The sequence below is a fragment of the Miscanthus floridulus genome, chromosome 12, assembly GCF_019320115.1.
Source record: "Miscanthus floridulus cultivar M001 chromosome 12, ASM1932011v1, whole genome shotgun sequence".
Classification (NCBI taxonomy): Eukaryota; Viridiplantae; Streptophyta; class Magnoliopsida; order Poales; family Poaceae; genus Miscanthus; species Miscanthus floridulus.
In genome coordinates this window covers 68,503,685-68,520,122 of record NC_089591.1, presented here as the reverse complement: position 1 = coordinate 68,520,122, position 16,438 = coordinate 68,503,685, and the positions used below count along the sequence as shown (strand labels likewise).

Genomic DNA, 16,438 nt, shown 5'->3' with positions numbered 1-16,438 from the left:
TACTATTAAGAGGGATGCAAGTTTAGGTGGTCTGAGGAAGATAGAGTGCTCAAGCATAATAATTAAATCAAAAGAGAGACACTCTAGCACTTCACGAGCACAAAGAATAATTTTCTGTGACTGTCAGTGTCAGAAGTCCCGACGTAAGCCGGAACTCCCAACAGTCGGAAGTCATGACTCTTGCCGGAAGTGCTGACTCCCAGTCACTGCCTGTGCGATGACTGTGGACGTCGGAAGTCCCGACCCAAGCCGGCAGTCCCGGCATCGATGGTTCTACTAACCTGCTGACTGTGCACGTCGGAAGTCCCGACGTTCGTCGGAAGTTCCGACCGTCGGAAGTCCCGACGTTCGTCGGAAGTTCCGACGTTGGCTGTCTCGAGTGGACTTTGACCTCGCATGAACAGTGTTTTCTTCATACGTCGGAAGTCCCGAGATCTGCGTCGGAACTCCCGACGTAGATCTGAATGGTTAGATTTTGCCTTGGAGTATATATACCCGTCTCCTCCATTCTAACCGTTGCCCACTCATTTCATTGCAACAAACACTCGGCCAAAACAGCCCCCAAGCATTCTAGGCTCGCCACTCTTCTCTCCTTTGCCTCCAACTTCAATTCCCAAAGGATTTGAGTGATTGGAGAGTGGATTGAGTGAGAAAAACACTTTGAGCAAGCTTGAGCACTTGATTTCTTCGTCAAGCCGGTTTGATTTGCATTTGTTACTCTTGGGGATTTTCCCCTAGCCGGCGAGGCGTCGCCCAAGAGCTTCCATCTTGTGGAAGAGCCTTGGGAAGTTTGTATTACCCTTGTTTTCTAGTGAAGAAACTCAAGTGACCTTTGTGGTATCCTTGAGTGAGGCAAGGAGATGGAAGAGACTCCGACCAAAGTGGTCACCTCAACAACGAGGACGTAGGAGCTCCTTTGTGGGGCTGCCGAACCTCGGGATAAATTCTTGTCTCCCGCGTGCTTGTTGTTGTTGTGATTTGCTCGAATTTACATGTATTTGGTTATCTTCCTCTCTCTAGCTATTTCTTAGGGTTTGGGCCTCGATCTACGGAGTGGTGGCTTATCAACATCAAGAGAGTGACCCAACACCTTACCTTACCACTAGGAAGTGGGTTTGTAAGTTATCGGCATCACAAAGTTCATTTTAGCACTTGTAGTTCATTTCCCGTAGGGGTCGGAAGTGCTGACAGTTTGCGTTGGAAGTTCTGACCCAAACTGTCAGGACTTCTGACACGTCGGAAGTTCTGACCCAAACGTCGGGACTTCTGACACGTCGGAAGTTCTGACCCAAACTGTCGGGACTTCCGACATTAACTGACTAGTGCATTTTGATTCAACTCTTTGATTGCCGTTGTTTGGCTCCCTAGGTTTATCTAGTATCTTTTATATACTTTGTGGTTAACTTGTGAGGGGTTGTATAACTTTGATTTGGAGTTTCCATTGTGGAAACTCCTATTACTAATCGTTTCCGCTTTTAAAGGTGTTGATTTTTCAGAAACGCCTATTCACCCCCCTCTAGGCGACATCCTAGATCCTTTCACCCGGTTGGTGTTACCAACCGGGACTAAAGGATGCGCCAGGTTCACTCGGCTGGAGGGCCTTTAGTCCCAGTTGGTATTACCAACCGGGACTAAAGGTCCCTCTTTAGTCCCGGCTCGATGACCTGGGACTGAAGGTTCCACCTTTAGTCCCGGGATCGTTGTCCCGGCGCGGTAACCAGGACTAAAGGCTGTTACCGCCCGGGACAACAAGTCCATTCTGTAGTAGTGAACGCTCGTTCCGCCTTCATGCTTTGATTTTGTTTTGAAAAAAAATATATCCACACTAATTCTTGGAATCTCGATCGTTATACGTGTTCATCGGCTTCTTGTCCTAACTTGTCGATCAACACGTCTCCAACGCGAAGACACCATTGGCAAGCGCAAGGCGGCACCGCCACTGTCGCCCTACAACCTAAATCTTAGGACTTTAGGAGGTATGATTCCACTGGCTACGCACGCCAAGGTTCTCTAGTCTCGTCTCTCCTTAAGTAGGCAACAGTGAGACTAAAACCTTCAATTACATCACAAGCCTAAGATTGAATGACTGGATAATAGGTGGGATGAAGTCTTTTTAGTTGATTCCATGAATAATATCCTTTTTTTTATTTTCAATTTAGTGTACTAGTGAATACTTTTTTTAGTTGATTCCATGAATAATATTCTCTTTTATATTCAATTACTAATGGCTATGATACATTTTACTGTACTAGTGTACTTAAAAATGATTGATTAAGGAAAGAGGAAACCGGTGAGTGAGTGTGCTAATTGCGTAATCAGCTCATCAAGTGACTAAACAAAGGACCGAAGTGGAGAGTAATTCGTCACATCCGCGTCAGATTCGAGATTCATAGTGCAAATCTTGCCACAAAGGGTGGCGGCCATTCTTTGTGCCACAACTGCAGCGTGGCGTGCACTTGCGGGCAACGTGCTCCACCCAAATGTATCTGGAAAAATCTAATAAAAATTGAATGGGTAGATGTTACAAAGTTCTATGTTCATATAAAATTAGCTAGAGATATAATAAAAATCTACGCAAGGAGATAAAAAAATAAATCAGCACGTAAATAGTTACGAGTTGTCCATTCTTTTTTATCTCTTGCACAGATTTTTGTTGCATCTCAAATATAATTGGCATATAAGTTTTCATCATCAATCGATTCGTATTTTTGTTGATTTTTTGGGGTATATTTAGATGTTTTCTCTTTCACATGGGAGCACTGAAGCATGGGAAAGGGTAGGAGCACCAGATACATTCTCTATGAACCACATTTCAGCCAACATCTGTGTGGTGAGGACAGTGAGTATTCAAAGGAATATTTCCATTTGGGTTTTGGACAGCAGAGCAGCCAAACGGTGTTCGCCATGCATCCATGCTATGTTGTCGTAATTCAAGTAATTAGCATCAGTCACCGATCTCTGCGAATACGCTCATCTACCATATTACTGGTACACTTTTTTTTGAAAGGTCGGCGGGGGAGCCCCTACCTTTTTTTTTTTTGGTATTTTATATCTAATGGTAAAAGAATACAATATTTACAGATTACAAGGCTCTCGAAGCCAAAGAGAAAAATCAAAACAAACATTAGGCGAAATTCTCACGCCACCTAATTAGGGGTTCCCTAACTTTCTGCCGTACAAACCAAACCAAGCTCCTCTTTAAAGGCAGATTTCCAAGAGTTGAGATTGCAATTTTTGGCATAAAAAATTACTTCATTTCTTGTTGTCCAGATGACCCAACAAGGCAACAAGCTGTGATGACTAATTTGATGGTACACTAAGCACTTCCACTAAAAGAAATGTGCACTGCACACTTTGCACACTGCAATTATGGTATGAACGTTCTCTGAGGGCTTCTCCAACGCTGCTTTTTTACTTATAGCACCAAGTGTTATGTAGGATCAGATAAAAAAAATAGATCCTCTATACTTGTCATAATGACTTGCAGAAGCTATATGTGTTTGGGGAGGGAGTGGTCCATGCTAAAAAAGAAGAATGAGAGTAGTAAAGGTGAGGTATGATCAAAGAAAAATGTTTCTTTATAAATCACAAATAGTAATAATTTACATTATGTGAATAATAGTATCCATATTTCCTGGTCGAATCACTTTATTTGCCTCCGTTGTTGGTGCCGTGAGCTGCTCCCCCTAAGCATATTCCACTCGTCGATCTCGAGAAAGCTGCTCCCCCGGGCGAAACCTGCCTGCATGCCTGACCGATGGTGCTAGTGCAACCCCTCCTAGTCCAAGACGTGCAACATTGTGAAGGCGAAACCTGGCATCCTCTGGTTCACCAAGTTTTCTAAGCCCTTCCATTGATTCCCTCCAAAGTTTTTTATTTATATACAGGAGAGGAGGAGTACAAAACCACCAGTCCCCTAGTGGTAGACGCACTGCTTCGGGTGTGCCGTGGTGCCACCTGCCTAAAATATGGTGCCCGTGATGATATTTCGACGGCAAGTGCTCTCTATCATTTGCGTGCTTAACATGTGGTGGGGTTCCGGCCTCTAAGTTGGGTCTAAGACACCAGGTTTAGTTTAAGCCAACATGACCTGCTTTTCCACAGAATAAACGCCCCGCATTTTGCTACACCACAGCGGAGCAAGTGGTGCATTTCCTTCGGTTCCTATGAGAGAACAGCACACGGTTTTTGCATGTAACTGGGGCGTTTCTGTGCGATTCCTGTGTGCTTGGGAATCCAGACCAGAAAGAACCCCATCCACGTCAAACAGGGACCCGCCTCCTGTCGTCCTCGTCGTTCGTCGCGGTGCAGCCGAGTCACCCGCGTGCGTGCGTGCGTGGCGCGGACACGGCTGCCGTCAAGCAGAACCGGGCCGGAAACCACCGCACCATTGGTCCACGGCCCCTTGCCGTAATAAAGAATGGAAGCCACTCCGTTCTCCTTCCCGGTTTGTCGGCTCCGTCCGTCAGTGCCGGCGCGCGGTATTGCCCGCCCGCACAGCGAGACGTCTCGCGCGCGCCAGACAGCTCTCTCTCTCGCCCCCTGCCCGCGCACGGCGGCCTGCTAGTCCCAGTCCGCCATATATACCGGCCCGCAGCTCGCCTCCGAGCTGAGCACAAACCGTCCATCCCGGCCGTCTCTCTAGTCTCCACACTCTAGCAGTTGCAGGCTTGCAGCTATCCGCGCACCCAGAGCCGAAACCAAAGCCATGGCAGCAGCAGCACATCTCGCCTGCGCCTTCTTCTTCGACGCGGAGCCCGCCGTCGGCGAGCCCAGCCTGCACGCGCTCGACGCGTGCGCGCTCTGCGCCAAGCCGCTGGCGCGCGACAGCGACATCTTCATGTACAGAGGGGACACGCCCTTCTGCAGCGAGGAGTGCCGCCACAAGCAGATGCAGCTCGACGCCATCCGCGCCAGGCAGGCCTCCGCCAGGTCCGGCGGCCGGCGGCAGCCGTCGTACTCGTCAGGAGCGGAGGCGCGGCGCGGGCACCGGGACGCCAGGAAGGTGTCCGCGGTGGAGAGCTGATGAACGAACGCCACTACGCCAGGCAGCCGGAAGCTGCTGCGCCTGCACGGATTGAGTGAGACTCGAGAAGGGTTTGGTCGTTTGTCTGTCTCGGGAAGATTGGGAGAAACGTGCCTCCTCCTAGATCAGATCGAGCGACAGCCGGACAAGTGAAGCACGGCCCGGCCCGTTTCTCCGTCGCGCTGGGCTGAGCCGAGGTGTGCGACGAATGATCCCCGCGGACGCCGGAGAGTCGGACAAGATGATCTCCATCAGAGTTCCTCTGGTTGCATGTGGCTTGGCCTGCGTGCCACTGTCAATGTCTTAGTCCTACTAGTGTAACACCATTTTGTAAATCCCAAGCATTTGGAAAGCTTTGCCTCCATATTCAAAGCCATTTTTTTGAAACACCGTGTGCGCTTCGACTATTCTTGAATTGATTTATTGATGTGATGCTAATTGCGTGTGAGTTATTAACTGTACAAGTCGCTTCAACTGTGTAGAAGTAGTACTACTTCAGTCTCCCAGCCAAGTGAGTGGAGGATGTTATCAGACTCAGACCCCAGGTCGGATTTGTTGAGCACCTCAAATTCGTGCTCGTTTGTTTCCACTGTTTTCTCTTCTGCACGCCTCATGACTCACCGCTGAGTCAAACTCAACAGTGTAGAGTGTCAGCGCGTCATTGCTAGGCTGGAGGCCGTGGACCTCAAGCCCAGTACTCCCCACACATGTGCCCGATCAGCGCCAGGTTGGGCATGACTCACCGCATACGCAGCCAACACCTGTGTACAGTAGTGGAGAGCGAATTTCCAAACGATCTTGCCCCACTGGCTGATACTACAAGGATTTTACATTAGAGTAATTTTAAGGCGCAATGCATACCCCAGCTCCGTTGATCTGTTATCTGGCCACACACCAGGGGCAGAACCCAGTGCGCAGGTCCAATTCAGCTGCTAGCTCAGTTGTTACCGTTTGGTTTGAATTTATCAGTCACGAATTTATCAGTCACGACACAGTACGTGTTTTTCTCTTACAATAGATTAGTTTCAGCCGGTTTATTAGCCGTAAAAACCATCAACCAAACAACATCGTTACAATGATATGATGATCTGCAACTTTGGAGGTGTTTAGATTGGGCAGCTAAAGTTTAGCTGGCTAATTTTAGTCATATTTAGTAACTTTTTACCTAAATATTATGACTGAGTGGGACTAAATGGGTATTTAGCTAATTAGTCACCAAGAGGTTGCTAAATAAAACTAAAGTCCAGGCTACCTCACATTTTAGTCACTTTGGATCTAAACACCCTGACTAAAATGGACTAAAGGATTCTTTCAGTCCACCAAACTAAACAGGGGTGGCCAAAGTTTAGCAACTGGTTTAGCTGTTTAAATATTAGCAGCTTCAATCTAAATAAGGCCTTAGAGCAACTCCAACAGAAGAGCAATCTATGTTATGTAATCTATATTTGAGTATTTTGAGAAGAAAAGAGAGTCCAGCGGCTATTGTATCTGGCTTTCCAAAATAGTAAGCCATATATCTCGGAGTTCTTGCATGCTAAATATAGCTTGCATGTGCCGCTAGCCATCTGTCTCACCGTACTAGAAAGACTGTTTGAGTTTTCTGTTTTTTTGTGGGGTTTTTATTTTAGAGATTGGCTAAATCATAGATTTAGTCATCTATTTTTACCAACTCTGTTGGAGTTACTATTACAAGCTCTCTAGGCCTGAAATTAACAAGCCAAATTGTGCAGTTTTTTTTTATCCGAGGCTAAACAAACTCAGCGCAGATCTCGATAAAAGCTGCTCCCCGGAACGAAGCCTGCCGGCCTGAACCGATGGAATCCGGAACCGCACAAATCTGCGATCGCAAGGTGCTTCGCCCGTGGCGTACAGTGCACCCAGACGTGCACGGCCGCCAAGGCGAAACCTGGCGATCTCTCGATTAAACAACAAATTCTCCCTGATCCTCCGATCTCCCTCGAGCGTTTAAAATCACTCACTAGCCTCAGATTGCGTGCAGCAGCCGGCGCGTGACCGGATCATCATCGTCGCAGACCGCAGTGCCCATCGCCTATTGGACACCTGCCAACGGTCCCCGCAAGGGCCGCAACGTCGACGAGCCACAAGGGTGCCGCCTAGCGTGCATGCACCACACTTCCCCAAGATTCCCGTAATAAAGCAGCCCTAGAGAAGATGCTACAGTGGAGGGCACTGGACTAGAGAGCGTGTCGATCATTTGCGAGCCTAACCATGTGGGGGCACGGGCAAAAGGTCCGGTTCCCTTATTACCGGCGCCAGGGCGTTTACATTAGTTTAAGCCAAAGTTTGGAGCTTTTTGCCTAATGGTATAGATTTGTCGCAAACGATTCCGACCTTCTCTTTTCCCTTGATATTACGAAATCCATGGAATTATGCCTCCTGCTCTCTTTTTTCCCTACGGATTCGAGTCCACTAGGGGACACTTTTCCTTTATGTGATAGCATTAGCATAGCATCGCACACGGTTTTCGTGAAGTACCGGGACGTCCAAGTTGCCATTCCGCTGTGTTCCTTTCGGAAACCAGAGCCCGCGGCCACGTCGCTGTCGAGCATGACTTGCCTGTCGCCTCATGTACGTCGCTCTCGCCGCGCCGCGGTGGAGCCGCGTGCGTGGGCCACGCGCCCAGGGCCCCAGGCACCCACGAACGATGCGGCCATCAACTCGTCAGGCCGAAGCCAACCACTCCGGGAATAAAGAAGCCAACCACTCCATTCCGTTCCGTGCGGCCGCCCAGGTTCGGTGGCTCCGCCCGTACGGCGGGCGGGCGGGCGGGCGGTATTGCCCTACCCGTGGGCCGTCGTACCGCCCGCGCCCGACCCCTGTTTTCTCACGCGCGCGCCCGTTGCCCTGCCCGTCCTCGTCCGCCATATAAGCGCCCCTCGGCCTCTCAAGTCTCACCTCACTCACCTCGTCCTCCTCCGAGTCTCTGACCACCCGCAGCAGCAACAGGCCAATAGCCGACAAGCGAAGCTTGCTTGTCCTAGCCTAGCCACATTAACAACAGCCACAGCCACGCCTACTAGACGCGCGCCAGCCATGGCCTCCGCCTTCTTCTTCGACGCCGAGCCGGTGTGCGAGCTTCCCAGCATGACACCCACGCTGGACGCATGCGCGCTCTGCGCCAAGCCGCTGGGGCGCGACTGCGACATCTTCATGTACAGAGGGGACACGCCCTTCTGCAGCGAGGAGTGCCGCGGCGAGCAGATGCAGCTCGACGCCATCCGCGCCAGGCGGGCCGCCGCACGGAGGCAGCAGCAGCAGTACTCCTCCAGAACGGAGTCCAGGCACCGGGAGTCCAGGAAGGTGTCTGTGGCGACATGAACGGCCGGAGCCTGCGTGACTGCATGGTCCTGAAGACCAGAAGACATGCATCCTCTGGTGTCAGCAAGATTTCTGCACCTGATGAAACGTCGATGGGTGCCGGCGGGACATAGGACTTCGATTTCTCCGTCGCTGTCTGCCTGAGCACTGCGCCGATGCTCATCGGCGCGACGGCGCCCGAGGGCGGAGGGACCACTTCGCCTGTTGGAGAAAGTTCAGTCACCGATGTGCTTGCTTGTGGCTTTGGGCTACCGTGATGAGTCGCCCACTATGCACACGCACCCCTGGCTCGTGCAGGGTGTGAAGAGTGTGTTTTAGCGTTGATTGTACACCGGTTTGTTCTTTGTAAAGCCAGTGCATTTGGGAATTTGTTTCCCATGTGGGATTTCAACACGATCTCTGCTCTACCATAAGCCAAGTTTACACATATGGTAGTGGGCATTGTCAATTGGCCCCGTTAGTTTCGCTGAAATTTGGGTTTGGGTTATGTTGATCCTTATGCTGATTTATTACGAGAGAAAAATACTGTTCGTTTGTTAAAAAGTACTACAGTAGTAGCGTTGCGCATACGATTTCCTCGACGTGGATTCCTTCCCCCTTCTCCCTAAAATGAAGATCTACAAATCCCAAAGAACATAAAGAGCGACTCCAATATATTCTTCTGAATTTTTAGGAATTTTTTTACAACGGTTTTATGCAACCAACTGGTACAGTTAAAAGGACAACTTAAAACGGATGATTAATAATTTTTCTACAATCAAGTAATGATAAAATTGTATGTTGTCTGAACAACAAAAAAATAAACATATGAGGCACAGAAGTGAAAAGAAACCTCTCCAACAACCTTTTTAACTAAATCTCCAAATATATTCATTCTCTATTCCTTATTTCGAGCTGGCTAAACACAGAGGAGAAAATTCCCTATTTGAGACTAAAAAAAACTTTTCCTTCCCTATTTCACACTGAAATTTAAAATCTTCCCTATATGTCACCTATTTCATCTTTTGTTCCCTACTTGAAACTTCCATTTTTTTGTCGTAACGATGTTAAGTCTAAGACGAAAAGACTTTCATGCCCCTCCAATGTACTTTTTTCAGGCGTGTTATGTTCAAACATACTGGTAAAAATTGTGCAAATAAATAAATGACACAAAAAAATATAGCTGTTTGAACACAACATGCTTGAAAAAATACACGGGAAGGGTAAGATGGTCTTTTCTCCTTGGACTTAACACCAATAAAGTCAAAAAGTGACGGAAATGTCAAAGAGAACAAAAGATAAAATATGTGACAGATAAAGAAGATTTTTAAGTTTTGGTTTCAAATAGGAAAGGAGAAGTTTATCGGTATCAAATAGTTTTCTTAAGATAGAGAGCAAAGTTGTCTCTCCAAAGTACCCAAAAATATATAAGAAAGCGAGGTGGAGAGATATAGAGTGATTTTTATTAGAGCAGTTCTCTAAATGAGAATTTAGAAAGTGAGTTTGAAAAAGAACGTTACAGATGCTCTAAGGAGGCTACTCCAAAAAAAAAAAAAAAAATGCTCGGCAGGCTTATAGCTACAACGAGAAAATAGGCTGAGATGTGAGGCATGCGTAGAGCAGATATCAATGGTTTTTATAGACATGTCAAGAGATTAGTGTTGAGCTTGGATAGCTCTTTTCATGTGTGTAATCTCCTACGTACACTTTCCTCGTGGTTTATTTTTTTTTATGCTACCATTGCAAAATCATGTTTTAGCAGATTGAGTTTTACATTGTTATCCCTGTGTGTTGTGTTATTTATTCTTCTCCATTTTTCCTGATAGATCTAGACTACGAATTTGAATCTACGTATCAATGTGAAGTAAAGCTGCAGTCAGCTGCCGCTGCTGCACAGAGTGAGGAAAAGCCGCAGCCGCAGCCGCCGCAGCTGCTTTCCTGCAGCCGAACACTGTATTTAGCCTTTGAGAGTGAAATAGATAACATTTTCAACTTTATTACTTATAGAAGTATGCTAACATTTATTTGGCGGCCCCAAGAATAGGAAAATTGTATCATGCTTGGATTGAGGACAAATAGGTAGGAAACATACAAAAAACGAAGTTGAGAAGAGGGAGCATGAACCCGTGGCCTATAGCAGTGAAATCAGTCATCTAGGAGGGACTTCACGAAGAAGACAGAACATAGCACAACTCACAACTGAACCAGGAAGAAAAGCTGGATATTCGCCCTGTTTGTTTGAACTTATCAGCCCGACTTACCAGCCATGGTACAATATTTTTCTCTCACAGCGAAAGACGGCTTATTTTGTCCTCCGCGTAACTCAAATTGGGTAACTCTCATCCAGCAAGTCACGGCGTGTAGGGCTAAGCACGTTTTCACCGAAACCAATCACCAATGATAGGTGTATATTGTTTTGAGAGTTTCTGGTTAATATTTTTTTTTTGACAAATTCTGGTCAATATTTGTTCAAAAATTTTTTGTTCCTGTTAACCAGATAGGCCAACCGAAGTTAACCAGATACACTGTATGGGGGCAGCCAGTGCGGCGCGACGGACGTCCCTGGTGAAGAGCTCGTCAGTCGTAATCACTCGTCTAGGAGAACAAAGCTCCCGGAGTAAAAGAAAAGCCAGGCGGGAGAGCAGATCTCAAGGAAGCCGGCGGCTCCGGCTGCTTCCCGGAAAGAGCTCTCGCCGGCAAAGCGAGACGCCCCATTGGCCCCTCCCGCACGGCGTAGCTCACGGGAGCGGCAAAAAAACGGGGGAAATCACTCGAGAGATGGTCCCCAAAGCAGCTCTGATTCCATCGACTCTCGTGCGAGGCCGCTCCGCTCGTGCTTGTCGCTCAAGCCAAAACGAATCCGCTGTTCCCAAGGCGCAACCTGGCACGCTCTCGCCACTCGCCTAGAAACAACCTGGTGTCCAACTCGCGACCGGACCGGACCGGCGACCCATTCCATCTGACGTGAGCGATTACGCACTCACCGCGGCAAAAGCAAGCCCGGAACCTGCCAAGGCGCCCCGCCACCGCCAGGCCGCCACGGCTGCGCCCGACCCGACGCGAGCGCGAGCGCGAGCGCGACACCGGCGCGCACACCCAGCACGCGCCATGATTCCCGTCGGGGGAAAAGGCATGGCGAATCATCCGTAGGGAGCTCGGCAGAGGGCTCCTTCCGTGGCCGGCCCGTGAAATGACGGCTGTCTCGGCGTGCCTGACCATGTGCCGCTGCCGTCTGATAGGCGGGCAGAAAGCCTAGCGGCGCCTCTGGCCATGATGAGTGGCAGCGCACCAGAGTTGCGTTAGTTTAACCCAAAGCAAAAGCTTAGGACCTGACTGACCCTGCCTAATGGTGGCATGGTGCAGATTCGAGCACATGGCTCCACGCCCAGTTTCAGGCATTGTTTTCTTCAACTCCTCTCTTTTGCCGGCGAAAAGAGCAGCAAGCCGGGTTCCTGTTTGATTCTCACCTAGGTAGAGTGGCAGTTTAAAACTAGGGTTAATTGGTGTGCAAGGAAAGCAAGGAATTGGTAGTACTGACAGTTTGATTATTGGGGTTGGTTAATTAAGCCGCCGGCCGCCAGCCGAGATCCAGCGTGCCTCTCTGGCTGTGCACGTGTATGCGTCACCCCAACCAGCCACGAGTAGTTGGGTCCTAGTATGAGCCTATGAGGTGCTGATGCTGTTTAGCCGTTTATTTAGGAGCTGGAGGGAGGAAATGTGATTATTAGGGAACAAACAGCTGGTTTTGGTTCCTGCCGGTTAATCATGCGGCGAATAGTCAAGCCCATGAGGCAAGTGGGCCCCACCAGAGAGTCTAGGCCCTCTAGGGGTATGGCCCTTCTCGTCAGTTGGAGGAATCATCTTGTCTTCGTGTCTCGTCCGGCCCCGGCCGGCCCACGGAGACGGAGCCGAGGAATTATTCTCTGTGTAGTACTGTCAAAGCTTGCTTGGGAGTCACTCTGACGACTAAAAGAGAATTCATTTCTGCATCTCCATGTTGGGTAGTTGAGGCGCTGAATCCACGGTTTTGTGGTACCGGAATTTTAATTTCGACAGTTCTTGTCACCGGTCAAATGCGAACCCGGGGACAAGAGTTTTCATTTCCTTCCTGTTAGCCGTTAGAAAATCTGGATGGTTCAGTCTCTGAGTATTCCCATTTGTTTTTCTTCAGGTGATCTGTATCGGCCATACCGTGATTCGGTTAGGTGTACTATTTTATCTGGTTGTGATTGAATGAAGACAAAAATCAATCAAATGTATTTTTTTAAAAAAAAGAAAACACCTAAGGCGCTGTTTGGATGTTTGGAAAAAGTATACAGTGGTAAAATGGTTACACCTGTAAATTATTGTGCACAAGAAATCCATGGCATGATTATACACTTGTAAAATGGTGTTTGGGTGCACGGTTTTCATTTCAGGCAACAAGCGCCATGGCTTGTCACGTTTGCCGGCCTGTTAACATGTACAGGCTGCGTACCATTCCAGATATTGGCGTCAGACCAAGCAAACTTTACAAAACCTCAGGTTCAGAAATGGCATTATCAGTCATCATGCACATGTTGCTTCCAGACCAAATAGCATCTCACCAGTTTGCAGCTGCTTCAAGTCTGAACCAAGTTCAGACCTTGCCAACGATAAAAGCCTGTTCGTTTGGCTATGGCTTATCGTAAACGATCGTAAATTTCCAGCCGGAACAGTATTTTTCTCTCACACAAACCAGCCAGCAGTACTTCTTCACGAACCAGCAACGATATGATCCAGCCAACCGAACAGGCTGAAACAACTTGGCAAGAGATGATCAATGCCAGAATCCACTATAACACAAGAACAAAAAGCATGCTCATATTGTTCCTTCAAATAGGATCCAACAAAGTTGACATGCACAAATTGCTCTTCTAAGCTCAAATACAAGGACATAAATAATGTTTAAAAACAGTTGACTGATGGTTGAAGCAACTGCTAGCATCAAACAATATTGTGTGACTTCATACTCCTCCACCGGTAAATGCTTCGATTTTGCATGATCTTTAAATGTGGCGGCCACTAACCTGCAAAATATATAGAGCTATAAAATACACTGTATAATCTAAACAAACAAACTTTGGTGATAGTAAAATGACAATCCAATTTTGACAATAATTGCTAGTGTAACCTTCTTCCACTCTAGCCTGACAATAAAGACTCTCAAAAACTGCATCTTCTGAACCTTATATACACATAAAAACCCTCTGAACTACAATAATTCATCCTCCTATGTTTGTATATTTCAACATGAGGTGCTAATCAGGATAAGAAACTCACTACTGATATGTATGTTCTACCGGTTGTTATTTCTGTTATGCACATAAGAAAACACTCTTATATAGGCAGTACTGTGCTGTAAAACTTGCATTTTGAGCCAGCATGTACATGAGTATTGCTAGCTGTTCTTCTACAGTAACCCCCTTGTAGTCTGGAAAAGTCCTCTTATATTCGGCGTTGATGGCCCCCCCCCCCCCCCCCCCCCCCCCCCCCCGCAGTGTGAGCTTCGGTCGATCGAATGCACAGACTGTCCTTGAATTCGTGGAACAGTGGCACTGGCGCTTGAGGCGGCCGCAGTACTCGTTCACCGACATGTCGCCTTGGAAGAGGCTATGGAACTCCTGCTGCGCATAGACAGCACATTGCAGGCTGTTGTTGAGGAAGAGGCCGGTGATGGCCGTCCACGCAGTGGACGCGGAGGTGCGCGGCTTGTTGGCATCGTTCCAGAGTTCCTTGGAGATGGTGGAGTAGAGCCAGGAGACGATGCAAGAATCAATTTGCAGCCACTCCGGGCCATCGATCATGGCAGCGGCGTCGACTGTGCCGTCGATATGATCGACAAGCCCGACCTTCTTGAACGTGAGTTCAAAGAAGGAACGCCATTGACGAAAGTTTTCATCATCCGCAGACAGTTTGACAGGAACGTGGCTGTGGATGTTGAGGAGAACAAGGGCGGAGGCTGTGGGTGGAGCAGGATCAGCGGCCGAGGCGAACGGATTGGTGGCAGCGGAGGAGATGGAACCAGTTGGGCTCGCCATGGCCGGAAGCAGCAGAAGAGGGGAGGTGGATCAAGAAGAAAGCTGATACCATGTAAGAGATGTAAGAGTGGGAAATTGGGGAGAATGCTCAAGTTCCATTCATCACCGTGTGCTGTTACATATAGAGGTGCTGAAGCACTGGAGGCCGATCCAGAGATCGTGGTCATCCCTCACGCCTACATGCTAGGAATCGTGTACAGAAGAATAGGAATTACAGTTAGGAGCCGGTGGCTCAGGAACTAACTAGCCTATCTATCATGCGCCTGAAGACCAGGTCGCTGACAGTTGTAATGATGCTCAGGGACATCCAGAATGATGAAGGTCAACCAAATTCTAGCGTGGCTGTTCCTCGTCGAGTATGGACGCCGCCTGAGCAAGATCAGCTGAAGATAAATGTCGATGGGGCATATAAGAAGGAAGACAGTTCTGGAGCTTGTGGTTTTATCATAAGAGATCATCATGGGAATGCAGTCTTGGCAGGGGCAGCAAACATTAGTCCGGTGATGGATGCTTTATCAGCTGAAACGGTGGCCTGTCTCTTTGCTTTGGGAGTTGCTGAAAGGCACGGCATATCAAGAATTCAGTTAGAGACTGATTCCAGTCAGCTCCGAGAGGCGATCACCTCTGAGTGTAGGGACTTGGCGCTAAGTGGTGTCCTCTTCAAAGGTATTAGGGAGCTATTGCATGATCAGTTTGTATGTTCGAATATTGTTAATATTCCACCGTCGTGCAACTCGTCTGCACACGAGATAGCGAAGGTTGCGTTGAGTTGGGACCCGGGTCAATCATCCATATGGTTTGACCCCCTCCCTGAATTTGTAATTGATGTGGTAACTCGCGATTTGGCTGAGTTTACGTCCTTTAATACAAGGCCATGAGAGCTGTATTGTGATAAAAAAAAAAAACATAACAAACAACTACATAAGCAATGCCAAAATTTGACCCAGGCCTGTTTGCTTGAGCAGCAGAAAGGTTTTTCAGTGCCCTTCTTGCCTTCTACGACAAATTCTAGTGAACAAATTTTGCAGTGAAACGACATGGCGAAACAAGTTTAGTTTCCTAGTGAACAAATGGAAGCCAAGAAGGTTACAACTACAGGGGACCCCAGCAAGGAACCGAACAAAGGGAAAAGGCCAAGAAGTCAAGAATCGGAAGGAAGACGAAGCACGAACCTATACACGGCACACGTATCTATCTACTCTACTAGTATCTCTGTTATTGTCATGCACGCCCAGGCTTGGTCGGCATCGCGGCGCCGGCGCATGCCGGCCGGAAAGCAGGAACAAGAGAGGCGGCTGAACGGTGCTGCATGTGCTTACCTCAGTGTCTGGCCGCGGACCAAGCCTCTTCGCCGCTTATCCGTACCTTAAATAGATCGTCCTCGCTCGCGCCGTCCGAGACGAACCTAGCCCGTCGTCGATTTCGACGTTTCCTGCCCGGCGCACCCTTGCTGCGGATGAGGTCACAGATCCGGCTGGACCGCCAGCTTCAGGCCTCCGTCGGCTCCAGCGCGAGATGAGTAGCCGTCGAGTGGTTGGAAGAGGGACCGGCGGGGTGAGGTGGGGGCGGCGGTGTGGTTGGGGTTGGACGCCGCGAAGGAGAAACCCTCGCCGCTCGCGGCCTCGTCACCGAGCGACTCGCCGCTCGACTCGAGCTGCGCCCGATAGTTACCGGATTCTTTCTCAGACCTCAGGAGGTGACATTTTTTTTCCACCGGTTTTGGGCCAAACCGAATATAAAATAATTGGCCTCACCAGTCATCCAATGAACTCCAGCCTGTGTCGGAAAAAAAAGAGTAGGATATTGTAGGCGCCGAACACGGTAGAGCCTGCGTAATTTTTTATAATTTAGTCTTTTTTTTAAGAAAAATTACGTTTGATCCTACGAGAGACTTAAACTTATCTTTGGACCCTGAAGATCGGCGTCAGAACTTATGACGCCGAGGTAACGCATTTCGACGCCACAGATCTTGGCTCCGAGGTGCCTGGTCGTGTATAGCAGGACATACTAGGTGGTGGTGGCGTGGCCGGTACCT

General features: G+C 48.5%; 2 protein-coding genes and 1 long non-coding RNA gene across 3 annotated transcripts; 2 read left to right on the top strand and 1 right to left on the bottom strand.

Annotated features, from left to right (window-relative positions):
- The first annotated feature begins 4,435 nt into the window (after positions 1-4,435).
- On the top strand, positions 4,436-5,418 carry LOC136497816 (FCS-Like Zinc finger 3-like). The gene has a single exon (XM_066493678.1). The coding sequence runs from the start codon at positions 4,709-4,711 to the stop codon at positions 5,024-5,026; it is 318 nt and encodes a 105-aa protein (XP_066349775.1). The 5' UTR covers positions 4,436-4,708; the 3' UTR covers positions 5,027-5,418.
- A 2,482-nt stretch (positions 5,419-7,900) lies between these two features.
- LOC136497683 (FCS-Like Zinc finger 1-like) lies at positions 7,901-8,778 on the top strand. The gene has a single exon (XM_066493533.1). The coding sequence runs from the start codon at positions 8,081-8,083 to the stop codon at positions 8,363-8,365; it is 285 nt and encodes a 94-aa protein (XP_066349630.1). The 5' UTR covers positions 7,901-8,080; the 3' UTR covers positions 8,366-8,778.
- Positions 8,779-13,146: 4,368 nt separating this feature from the next.
- Positions 13,147-16,142, bottom strand: LOC136497442 (uncharacterized). The gene is made up of 2 exons (XR_010769316.1): positions 15,723-16,142; positions 13,147-13,392 (listed from the first exon to the last, which is right to left on the bottom strand). It is a non-coding gene; the product is annotated as an uncharacterized lncRNA (long non-coding RNA).
- Positions 16,143-16,438: the final 296 nt, after the last annotated feature.

Excerpts from the sequence above, each read along its gene's own strand:
- LOC136497816 (XM_066493678.1), top strand. The coding sequence starts at position 4,709 with ATGGCAGCAGCAGCACATCTCGCCTGCGCCTTCTTCTTCGACGCGGAG.
- LOC136497683 (XM_066493533.1), top strand. The coding sequence starts at position 8,081 with ATGGCCTCCGCCTTCTTCTTCGACGCCGAGCCGGTGTGCGAGCTTCCC.